At 37.6% G+C, this 12,413-nt stretch overlaps 1 protein-coding gene across 1 annotated transcript in view; it reads left to right on the forward strand.

Annotated features, from left to right (window-relative positions):
- Positions 1 to 3,103: 3,103 nt before the first annotated feature.
- Positions 3,104 to 12,413, forward strand: part of LOC121507063 (ubiquinol-cytochrome-c reductase complex assembly factor 1) — a 31,697-nt gene continuing 22,387 nt past the window's right edge. Inside the window, exons 1-2 of the mRNA XM_041783206.1 lie at positions 3,104 to 3,315; positions 8,584 to 8,691. Of these exons, the coding sequence (XP_041639140.1) occupies positions 3,241 to 3,315; positions 8,584 to 8,691 (183 nt within the window). The 5' untranslated portion in view covers positions 3,104 to 3,240. The remainder of the gene's footprint in view (positions 3,316 to 8,583; positions 8,692 to 12,413) is intronic.

Raw genomic sequence — 12,413 nt, forward strand, 5'->3', positions numbered from 1 at the left:
TACTCAGGCACTGACTAATAGGAGCACACAGCAGTGAGTGATGGCCCTGCCTCTGCTCAAAAGCACGTAGTAAAGTGTTTGTGCGTTGTGTTTATGTGGTGTGTGTCTGTTTCATCATCTGCTCCCTCTGCGGGGTAAAGAGTCAGTGAACGTCTCACCACAGTGTGTGAGTGCCTTGTTTCCACATGGCCCCTGATTTTAAAGAGTTATTACTGAAAGAACAGAACCATCAGGCACAAAAATAAGCATTACAACCGGTAAATCTACCTGCAACATGAGCACAGCTTGAGATTAGATTCAGGCCGTGAATCTAATCTGTGAAACTGTCTGTTGAACAAAGTAAAGCGTTTGTAACAACACATTTTTCAAGTATAGCAGAAAGCTTTGACTTCTCCAACCCCCTCGGTATTTCTATTACTTCATAAAGTCCTGTGATTCCTATTTTTCCACCTTGTAATTTACCATTTCCAGTTTTGTATCATCTCGAGACCTGGTTCATCAGTCATGAGATATATTTTTGAAATTGGTTAAACTTGTAGATAAAATTAATTTTCGCAGAAATTGTAAGACAAAAAAATATAAATAATAAAAGAAAGTCCTTGTTCTTTAGGACTTTATCTCTTTCATCTTTGTTTTATATCTATTTTCCTTTTCTTTTTAAGATTTTATTCAAAGCTTAAGTTTAGAATAAAGTAGATTTTGAACTGGTGTACCTTGGGCAATTTTTATAAGGTTATATACAAGTTCACTGCTTCTTAAATTTAACCACTTTTCAATGCATACTGAAACAGAATTAAATACAGTGCTCCTGCTTTTCCTGCATTTTAATAATTTTAAAGGAAATCAAAGGTTTTATCTCTTGAAATCTAAACTTGTGTTCTTTAAATCACTTGCATGAACATAAACAATAGGCAGAAAGGAAGAAAACCTTAAAGAGAAATCGGCATGCCTAACACAGCAGGTTTCTTCTTTAATTATGCAATCCCACTTTCTGTTTAGTCCATTTCTCTGTCCTCGTTCCATTCTTTGTCTGTTATCGCGCTTCATTCTCTACAAGAGTGTGTCCCTTTAATCAATATTATCCTCATGATTTATCCATACTTAATGTGTTATTGAGTTTATAGTCTGAATGAAAAGTCAGTTTCTTCTTCCAGTCAACATGGCTAAAAAAGGAGCAGCGAAGCGAATGAAACAGTGACATTAAACAGCACTGACCTCTTACCTGTGTGTAAAGGGGCTGTTATACATGGACAGCAGGAGAAAGAGGCAAAAACCCAATTTTATCTTCTGCTTCTAAGCATCTCGTTTTACCAGAAGATAGAAATAAACACTGCAGACTTTAGCAATACAAGTTGTTTTTTAAAATGTGAAGAATTTATCTGGATAAGCATATTGTTCATGATGTGCATAGGGCTGTGTCAAAATTTGCCTCCAAATGATTCCATTTCCTGGCTTTTATTTGCAGTGCTTTAAGACTAAATTTAAAATTGCAGCCAAAATTAACACTGCCATGAGAATCTCCATGATGTCTGCTGTGCCTGTTAAGTGGAATGCATCACAAATATGTTAAAAATATGTAACTTTTGTAACTTTTGCAGTGGATTTGGAGAGATTAAATGATAGCATGCTAGATTAACACCAAGCTTCTAACTATCCAACAGGCTAATGAGTCAGGTTGGTCAGATTAATCAGTGATATGAAGTATAGCATGATTTATCAGCTGATATGAAGTGCTGTGAGATTATCAGTGCAGTTTGAAATATATTTATAGGTTAGTAGGTCTAATTTACAACGTAAAAGAAGGCTTGTTGACAGACAAACATTTGAATGACTAAACAAGCTTTAAACATTCTGTTCACTGCTGGAATCTATCATGGAGGTGATTCTTTGTTATTAATTTAATATAAATTATCAATATGGAATTTTAGATTTACAGAACTGAAGAGCTGATCAAGTGAATCCCAGATATTATTAAAGTTCACATGTTTAAAGAAAATGAAACATAAAGTTTGAAAAAGCTAAAAAATGTCAGGTATTTTTTCAGGGACTGACTATTCATTTATATGAAATAAACTGTATGCTTACTGGTGCAATATCCATTCTTTGGCAACACATAATATTTCTGTATTAACGCATGCCATATACTGAACAACAATGCACCTATTAATGATGCAAGAGAACCTGAGGCCTTTCTATGTCTGGTAGCTCTTTTAAAACAGGTCTTAAACCATTTTTATTTACTGCTGCATTAATATGCATTCAGTATCCTCTCATCTTTTATGTTTGGTGAGCATAATCTTATATATCAATCAACTTTTTGAGTGGTGTATAGTTTTTACATTGGCAATTTCCACTGTATATAATTTTCTTTAGTTCTTTTATCCAAAAAGAACTTTTGGGCTGAGGGGTTGGAGGGTCAACGGTTCAAGTCCTGGGTGGACCATGTCTGGACTTTGGCCTGGCAGCTGGGAGGTGCAAGGGCTTGCCTTGAGCTATGCACTGAAACCCCAACAGCTCCTGGCAGCACTTCACTAAGAGCAGCAAGGCCATCTCTCTAGCATCTCTCTATTAGTACATGTCTATGGGATCCTCTTTGTGCATGTTTGCATGTAACTCAGCCTCTGTGTGTGTAACATGTTTAACAATGGAGTTTAAGCTGCGAGTTTCCCTTATAATATAGCCTATTATGACTTCTGACTTCTTTCTTTTTCTTAAAAACTTTGAATTGCTGTGAATTTTGCTTTGTGAGTAAACTTGCTTGGCCCTTTCTGATGTTTTAATTCACTATATACCCTTATTGGTATTTTTTTACCTATAGGCAGACCTTATTACTTGATTCCCACCTATTTAGACTGTATCTTGATGCTCCTTGGAGCCTGAGGCTTTTCCTTAATGGTAAAACTACCAACAATAAAGTTATAAAACAGTTCAAACACAAAAAACAAGGATGTGCTTTCTTTGCATTTCATAATATCGATATTTTTCATGTTTCAATGTCGTGCTCATCCCGTTTCCTCCCTAAAGAATGACAGAAAATGCAGGATTAATGAGCGGACCTTTTCACACTAAGCCCATTTTCTACCCGGACAGAATTGGGCGCCGGACAGATTCCGTTGACATTGCTGAGGAGGAGGAGGAGGGGAAGGACTGGCGTTACCAAACCTGAAGGTTCTAATTGAAGGGAGCCGCGATAAAGTGGCAGCCCGCTTCTGAGCTGTGTTGTCCGGACTGAGTGGAGTCATGTATCGGCGGCCGCTGCAGTCTGCCGTCAGAAACTACATGAACGTGTCCGCCTCCAGAGCTAACTACAGAAAGGTAATTATGGGGCTGCTAGCGTTAGCTTAGCAGGCTAATAGGATTTAAGCTAAGTAAACTTAAACGCCACACATCACTTCAATGTGACCGGAGATAACGGTGAAGACACGGGCACAAGACATGACAACATGAGGCCATGAAGACAGTAGAACTATAATGCTTTATTTAGTGATTACATCAGTATATTATGAAACAAAACACCTCCATGTCATAAAGAAGTGACTCTGAAAGGATGAAGTACCTGTGTTTGTTATCAGCTGGTTGGTGCAGGTGAACTTGACCACACAGATTAACCGTTAAACGTTACTGTCGGTCAACGTTAACTCAAACAATCCCCCAACCGTCCTCAGTGGAAACACATAACATCTGACCTAGTTTAACTCAAACTCTGAACACATCGTGTTCTTTAAGGATTTGAACTCACAGTTTATAAAAGTTCACAAATATATACCAAACAATGTCATATTTATGAATGGTTCAATTCCCAGTATAACCACTGGGTTAAATTCGGTTTGACAGACTTGATGAAGTGGGACAGTTAGAAGGTATAATTCATGAAAACCCTAGCACCAGAGTTGTTTATGTTCAGCTGAAGTGGTTAACAATAAGCATATTATTGTCTCGACTCTTTAATAGTAAAATTTGCTCTGAGTATTGTCACACAAGCATGTTCTTATGAACAGGAACAAAATTTTAGATTATGGGGGGTAAAAGTGTTCGAACTATAAACCAGGGGCCAGATGCGGCCTGTGATGCATTTTTTATTAGCCCACTGCAAATTCTGGAAATAAGATTGAATATGGCCCACAGTAGACCATGAAGCTTCTGCTCAACTCTACCATATCTTTTAGTTTTGACACTAGATGGTACTGCTGTGCTAATTCTGTAAACAAACATTTTGACAAGAAGAATTATTCATTTTGCATGACTAAGTTGAGATAGTAGGGTGATTGGAAGTGTTATTTAACAGCAGACAGATTACAGTGGACAAAAACAACCTTCCTCTGCTTTTCCATCTGGTCTGTCTCAAGGTCCCCATTTACAAAGCCTGTAATGCTAATCATTTCAAAGGACCAACACCACTATAAAGTGTGTCAACCTCATGCAGTTTCCTCTTGTTTTGAGTCTAAATGTGGAGATGAGTTGTCAGCATCTCCCCGCCCTGCTGCAAGGAGCATCATTTTCATCTTGACTAGAGGCAGATCTAGCTGTATGGGCCAGCCAGGGCCCCTCTGAAACCTGATCAGCTGGCTTGAAATTTTGGACAATAATCAGCTATCTTGTTTGTCAGCCACTGATGTGGCTGTTGTTTTCCCCCCAGTCTATTAAGTTACTAAGTACATCTTACACTACTGGTGCATCAGATTGGTACTACTAATTTTAACACATTAAAGATGGTGTATCAACAAAGCCTAGACCAGTGTTAATATTGTTGACTAAAACTATGAGTAAAAATGTTTATCTACTGCCTTTTTTCCCTGAGAAAGACTAGACTGAAGGCCAGCCCCGACTACACGGATTCAGTCAGTTTTTGACCCTATTGTAATGTCACAGCTCATCGTTATATCTCTGGCCCGATTTTGCTTGTCGGGAACGACAAATGGTCTTGTAGTATGACATAACTAACTACACATCCAAAAAGGCCTACGACCATGATTCAGCAAAACTAGGACTGAATCCTGATGCCTACCAACAGGAGAACATTTGCTTCTTATCTCTGCATCATCTATTACAAGAATCCCTACTTTTCTCCCTTCGAGAACTAATGTGTACATTTTATTTTATTTACGTTAGCACATGCATACCATAATATCTGTTTGAGGATAAGTGCTCCATATCATTTTCCTCTTGATGCATTTACACAGTAAATTTACCTGAGTCAATTTTACTCAAATTGAATAAAATTTTACTCTGAAAAATAAAAAATTTGGTCCCAGTCCATTTGGAGTAAGGTTTACTTTGCTTGCAGATTAATCAGTGTTGTTTTTTACTCTAAAAAAAGTGTTTGTGTTTAACCCTAAATGATGATTATGTACTCCATGATGAACAAAAAGAAACAACTCTACAGCAATCAACTCAATACAGTGTTGCACTTAGTCCTTTCAGAGCTGTTTCTCATTCATTATAGAAAGGTTCTCCACTCATTATGGAACAATTTCTTCTCCATGTAGAATTGGGTAACGCTTATGTAGAGCTGTATCTTACCCTAGATAGATTGATGTTCCTCTCTATATAGAGCTACATTTTTTCTCTTAAAAGATAATTCTGCTACCTTTCCACCTATTAACAGAGACCAACAAAAGAGGGGTTCTTGCCTATATGTATATCAGTATCAGAAATAGTGGCTTAATATTTAAGAAACAGTTGTGATGAAGATAGGACAAAAACCCAGGAGCAGAGCATGAGATGAGGCAGCAAATTTAAAGAACTTTATTAGACAACAAGAATGCAAATGATGGTGTCCTGGCTGTGGTTGGCAGAATCACTGGCAGAAAGATGGAGACACTGAAACAAAGAGGACAAAATGGAGTAAGACAGTAGATTAAAAGTTAAAGAGGAGCCAGGTTACCTGATAAGGTGCTGTAGTACGTAGGTGTTTGAAAGTTCATCACCAGGTGAAGAGATCTTGATTGCCAAGGATTATCTGCAGCTGGGACACCTAATGAGCTGCAGCCGTGACCGTCCGTGAGTGATAGCCGCTGAATAAAACTTGAAAGGGGGTGGTTAAAGTTTTACTCCAGCAGAATTTCTTCCGTGTTTTGACTCCAGCTTTGGGAATGGCTGGTTATAAATACACTCATAAGTGAGTAAATTTACCTGTCAAATGCAGGTTACTACCAGAGCTGCATGTGTATAACCTCATTTGTCATGTCACTCTGATTGGCCCATAAGAAAATGTGACAGATGGAAAGTTCATCCAGTGACCCTTAGGGAATTTTTTTTAGAAGTCCTGCCCTTCATAAATGCTTTCTATGGGAGGTTTCCCAGGTGAATGTGAAATATATCCATGCAATGGATACATTGGTAGTCTATCTGGTGTGTCAGGTAAGATTAAAAAGCTTTAGCCTATATATGGTTGTGAATACCAGCAGAAGTTTTCACATCTGCCGATACTGATATCATTGATACCAACTTAAAAGCTCAAGAAAATGAAATATACAGCTCCTCAGAGTATTATAATATTACATAAAGCCAATCCAAACAAAGCACATAAAATGCAGAAATAGTAAATTTCTAGAAAATTCTACAAATTTATGCACTCAGTACTTGGTTGGGGCTTCTTCTCCATGAATTCCCACATCAATGCAGGGTGTCATGGAGCCGATCGGCTGGTGGTCCTACTGGGGTGTTAGTGAGCCCAGGTTGCTCTTACAGCAGCCTTCAGCTCATCTGTATCATTGAGTCTGGTGTCTCTCATCTTCCTCTTGACATTTCCTCAGGTCAGGTGAGGTCAGTTGGCTGGCCAATCAAACACAGCAATACGATGGTCAGAATACCAGGTTTCTGGCTTCACTGGCAGGGGAAGAGGAAGTCAGTATCTCCTCAGCACATGGAAGCATGCATGTCTCTAAAATCTCCTGGTAGATAGCTGACAGCGTTTGTTTGTTTATTTAGATCCCCATTAGCTTTTGCAAGGCAGCAGCTATTCTTCCTGGGGTCTTTTCAATTTCCATGAGTGACACAAACTACATACAGAAGAAAATACCTATAAGGACACACACTAATATACCAATACACACATAACACTCAAGACGAACACTGAAATCCAAAATTACAAGCTCCAAAATTGAATCATTGCAACACATATGTCACACAAAAAAGATGCCCTGACCCAACACTAAGAACAAAAAACAAAAGCATACATAATTATTTAAATTGGAGCAACACCATAAGTGATGATATAATATAATACGATATAATATAATAATAAAATAAAATAATATGGGCCCAAGTGGTACCCCTACAGTTTCTTGGGGAGCACTAACAGATGAAATTATGAGTAGAGTAATAATCTCTTAGCTTTATTTTAAAATTTGCCATGTTTTTCTGTTGTGTAACGTAATTTGGAAGGGCATTCCACTCCATCATAGCTCTGTATATTACTGTACGTTGAGAAAGTGATCTGGGTAAGATAAAATAACCACCAGCAGCCTGTTGAGTTGAGTACTCGTGTCTCATAACAAAATGATAATTTTCTATAAAAAATGTTTGGCATCTTTGTTGTGATTATATTTCTGATGAATACCATCAACAAATATGTCAGTCTGTTCTTAACATCCAGCCAACAGAGACTTACATGCATTTTACAAATGTTTGTCCTCATTCCACAGGAAAGTACAACACGTGCTGCTTTATTTTGTATAAGTTGTAATTTTCTAATGTTGGCTAGTGAGGTATTAGACCAAACAACTGCACAATAATTCATATGTGACAAAGCCAAAGCTTGGATTACTTGTTTGGTGGTTTTTGTTGTTAGATATTTAGAGCATCTCCTAATCATTGAAAGAATGTTTCCAATTTTGGTTATTATCCTCTTAACATGCAAGTCCCATGACAATGTATGATCTATGATAATTCCTAATAATTTAACTTCATTCACCTGTTTGATATGTTGATCATTAATTATTACATCAAGCTTTGGATTTGAGCGCAATAAATAGTTTGATCCTATAACCATACTGGTGGTCTTAGCCACATTTAAAATAAGTTTATTACCGCTGACCCACTCTGAAACCAACTTCATTTCAGCACATAAATTTTCATTTAATTCCTCTATAGTTCTTCCAGCAAAATAGACTGTTGTATCATCTGCATACATCATCATATTAGCCTTCTTTCTTCGTTGACTCTGGGCTTTGATAAAGACCAGTGGACCAACAGCAGCAGATGACGTGGCACCCCAAACCATCACTGACTATGGAAACTAAAACACTGGACTTTAAGTAACTTGGATTACAGATACAGCTGTTACTATCATAACAAATACATGTTTGACCCCTGATAACTTACTGCAAAGATTGATATAATTCACGTTACCTTTTATCAATCATACTGGTTTGCTTCTACGTGACAGTAAATGTCACTTTACCTGAAATAAAAAGTATTGCAACCATCATTTTTACCAGTACTGACTGGGCATTTAAGCAGTCATAACAGGAATTTGATGTGATGTACAGAGGAGGATAAATTAATTGAAATTGATTATGTCATTCTCTTAGTAATACATCTCTTTCTCCTTCTCTCTTTTGTGTCTCCATCTCCATCCAGGTGTTAAGTCAAGAAGCGTCTTTTGCTCGAGCTTTGGCAGCTTGCCACCTGGCCAGAGTCCCCTCCCCCTGTCTAACACCATGTCGCTCACTGCACATGAACACACAGGTAAGGTTTCCTGACATTGACAGAGTTTAAACGCACGGATGTAGCACTATTGGGTTAGCACTATTGAAATGTTGAATTCACAGTGCGTTCCATGCGTATCTACGCTGTTTCCTCAGAATGAACAAAAACCACACTTTATCCCTGTGCTAGGATGAGTTGATGAGTTTTTTATAATGAAGATTTGCCACCCTAGTGGCAAATACTTTGCATAATCTTGTTGTGGCTCCATGGGCAAAGTCTCCTGCTGCTTTTCTGGTGAACGTTGGCTGCCTCTTTGAGCTGCCACACAGACAGTATGAACTTTGAATTTCTTCCTGCCTTAATGTGCTTACCTTGACTCATCTTTTAGTAACATCCATTAGTACTTGAATATTTTATGATTAGGGTTTAGAGGACAGTTGTAAAGCATGTTGCAACTTCTCCAAACACTTTGATGTTTTTTTTTTTTTACTTGTTCTAGCCATTAAAATTGGAGTGAATACATTGTCAGTCATTAAATCAACACAACTTTCAGGAGAGGATTTACACTACCTGTATTTCAGAGAACTCTACCAAGGAAACAAAAAAGAGAACTCTTTGCTGCACACATTGGCAGGTCAGGTTCAGGTTCAAGTTCAGATTACTTTATTTGTACTCGTAGGTAGATTTGTTTTGCAGCCAGTGCAACAGTAACACCCATGATGACAAACAGATCACAGAATATAAGTAACATGAAACAAAACAATAAAGAGAGGGACGACTATTTAAAACCTACTAAAACAAGGGATAAAAAATGATTAAAACAGTACAAATGGTTAAAGTGCTCAAGGTTCCACTAGTCAAGGCATAAAATCACAAAAGAACACAAATAATTAAGTCAGGGGAAAACAGTTTTAAAACTGAAATTAGATAAAGGCAGGTTAAGAAAGGATTCTCCTCATTAAATGTAAAGTGTTCATAAAACTCAATCCAAGCAATTTAAGGCAGCCTTTCTTCAGTCTTTGTATCACGACAATATCAAACATGTTTGATACTATCTTAAGTCTTTAGTCTGATCTTGCATCTCTGCACCTCCGTCCATGTATCTTGCCTGTCAGTTCATTCCAGGTTGGCATGACTGGTGCAGTAAACCTCCATTGGGTTTTTCAAAGTTAGAGCCTGATCAGTTTGTTTCTGTGGAGAGACAACCCTCATTTTCTAACGGTATATTTTTACTCTGACTTGTGAGCGGGAAAGTTCTTTGGTTGTTGCAGTAACTTGCAAGGTTGCTTCAGTTATCAACTTTCCTTTCGTTTCTACTCCATTTAAATGATTTAAAAACAACAGGTTATAGGAGATAAATACTCATATGTGATCTCCTTTTCCACCTTGTTTGCTGCCCAAAAGTTGTTGTGAATTTCCACAAGATACTTGATGGGAAATAATCTCAAATGGAATCTTATTCTGATCCTTTAGTTAGTGGCCCCCTGTCTTCAGAAAACCTCTGTGATTAAAAAAAACTTGCTGACAAATTGTCTGTAGATATGAGAGGGTCTCAGGTGTTAGTCTTTTTAAAGTCTTCCTAAAGTTTTAGCAAAGTCCTCTGGTGCAAGGCCAGTATTAGTCCCATTATGAGTTGTGGATGATTCTTGGTTGCCACTTCAGTTAGATTGCAATTCAGAAGGATTGCAATCCCAAAAGTATCATGATCTGATTCTATTAGTTATTAGGATTTTGTCAGACTTTTTAAACCAAATAATATTTGAATCAAACAGTAGGAGAGAGAATATCATGAGTAATATTATTAAAAACAATACACATCATGCCAGTCCTGACTTTTTTTTTCCATCCAATTTTTTTTTAAACAAACATCAACCACAACACACAGGTGATTTTCACAAATTCACTTATTCTCTGTGAATCTTCTTGCCAGTTTCTGTTTTATCTATGGATGCACAGTATTGGATTTTTGCTGATATCCAATATTAGGGTTATTTTCTAGTTAGCCAGTGCTGTTATTGATACCGATAAATAGATATAGTTCAGACTTACATCACACTTGAAATATTAACAAATGAGGATGAACAAAGAAGACTTACATTGACATAAGTCTATTAGTTCTGCCTTAAACTCTTTAAGGTTATTCGTACATGCAGCCAACATTTACATATCGGTTTTTAAGCTATGTGCCAATGCCAGTATCAAATGGATAATATTGTGCATCATTAGTTACCTCTTTTACCCAGGCGACTAATCCTGTCCCATCAAGTAAATGATTGGTTGCTTGGAGCAGTGATATTGGCACCATGCTGAGCAGTATGCACTGACATGTTTCTGTGTTAGCACTCAGAGTGGCTAAGTAAACACTGAAAGAGAATATGTCAACACGTTTTCCTAGCAAAAGACCTTTGTGTTCAGCAACTCATGATGATTTAAGTAAGTATCTGTAAATCTGTAAATGACAAACTCATAGCAGGCAGATCCTTGTGCCCCCCTGAGATCTTTGTGGCCATCTTTAGGGGTTTCCAGACTCCAGGCTGGGATCCCCTGCTTTAGTGAATTACTTCATCCCCACTTCTAGCATCTTCTTAAGAGCTGCTGCACCTGTGTCTGTGCCATGTTGTTGATCCTTAAGCTGCTGAACCCTGATAGTGCATGCTGAGAAATAAGAACGTAAGAAGCCTTGAAGCCCACATGCTGCTAAAGCAGCTGAGGGGGTGTCCCCTGGACTGGTCTTTGCAGGACTGAAATGGATACGACTTAAGACTTTAGTTGATAGAATACTTTCCTCCAGTTGCTGTACAGGTTTGGATCATTCTGAAATTTGTGTTTTGGGAAATGTCACCATTTCTTTTCCGTCACTGATCCAGACAGATCTGGAAATGCCAGCAGCCCTCATTGCACCATTCTACTAACGTTTGATGATGAGATGATAACGAGAATCAAAATCTAAATTAAATTGAAGACAGGAGCACTAAGCTCTCTCCTGTAAGATGCTTATAGAATCAGTCATGTTGATAACAACACAAGAAGAGCTTTATGAAATTTACAGTAAAGCAAGTTTAAAGCTCATTCATAAATTAAACAGTTTTTGTAGAGTACAGTATGTTAGCTGAAAAGATAGAATAGGATTTAAACAATACTGATATTTAGGGGTGCACCGATCGATTGGCCAAAATCAGTATCGGCGCTGATTTCCTTAATTTTAGGAGATCGGCGATCGGCCGATCCTTGTAAATAAGATCGGTGGATAAGATCGGTTTCATATGCCTCTACCTACTAAAATGTGAAAAATGAAAGACTAAAGGAACTGATATAATTTAGTAGTTTGGACAGCAATGCTTTAAACTTTTCATTTATATTTGAGAGAACTAGCTCATGTGCAGTTAAAACAACAAGTTTGTATTGTTTCATAGGTATTGTTCAATGTTATTCAGTAAAATAAGGTTGGACCATTGAAGATGTATGCTGTCAGTTATAAAAAAAATTGGAATCGGCAGGTCAGGCTTTTTTAAAGATCAGTGATCGGCCAGAAAATTGCAATTGGTGCACCCCTACTGATATTAGATGCAATTAATAAGTCAACTGACTGAATAAAAACAATAAAAGTATCAGTGCAGTAAAAGGAGTACGTTTTGTATCAGAGGACAAAATCAATGAGTCAAAATGCTTTACTGTCTCAGTATACCTCCTAGCTGTGCTGTTTGAAGTTTACAGCTCTTAGACCAGTCAGAACAGTCCATATATGCTGTAATACTATGCTG

This window comes from Cheilinus undulatus, linkage group 3 (genome assembly GCF_018320785.1).
Source record: "Cheilinus undulatus linkage group 3, ASM1832078v1, whole genome shotgun sequence".
NCBI classification, from domain to species: domain Eukaryota; kingdom Metazoa; phylum Chordata; class Actinopteri; order Labriformes; family Labridae; genus Cheilinus; species Cheilinus undulatus.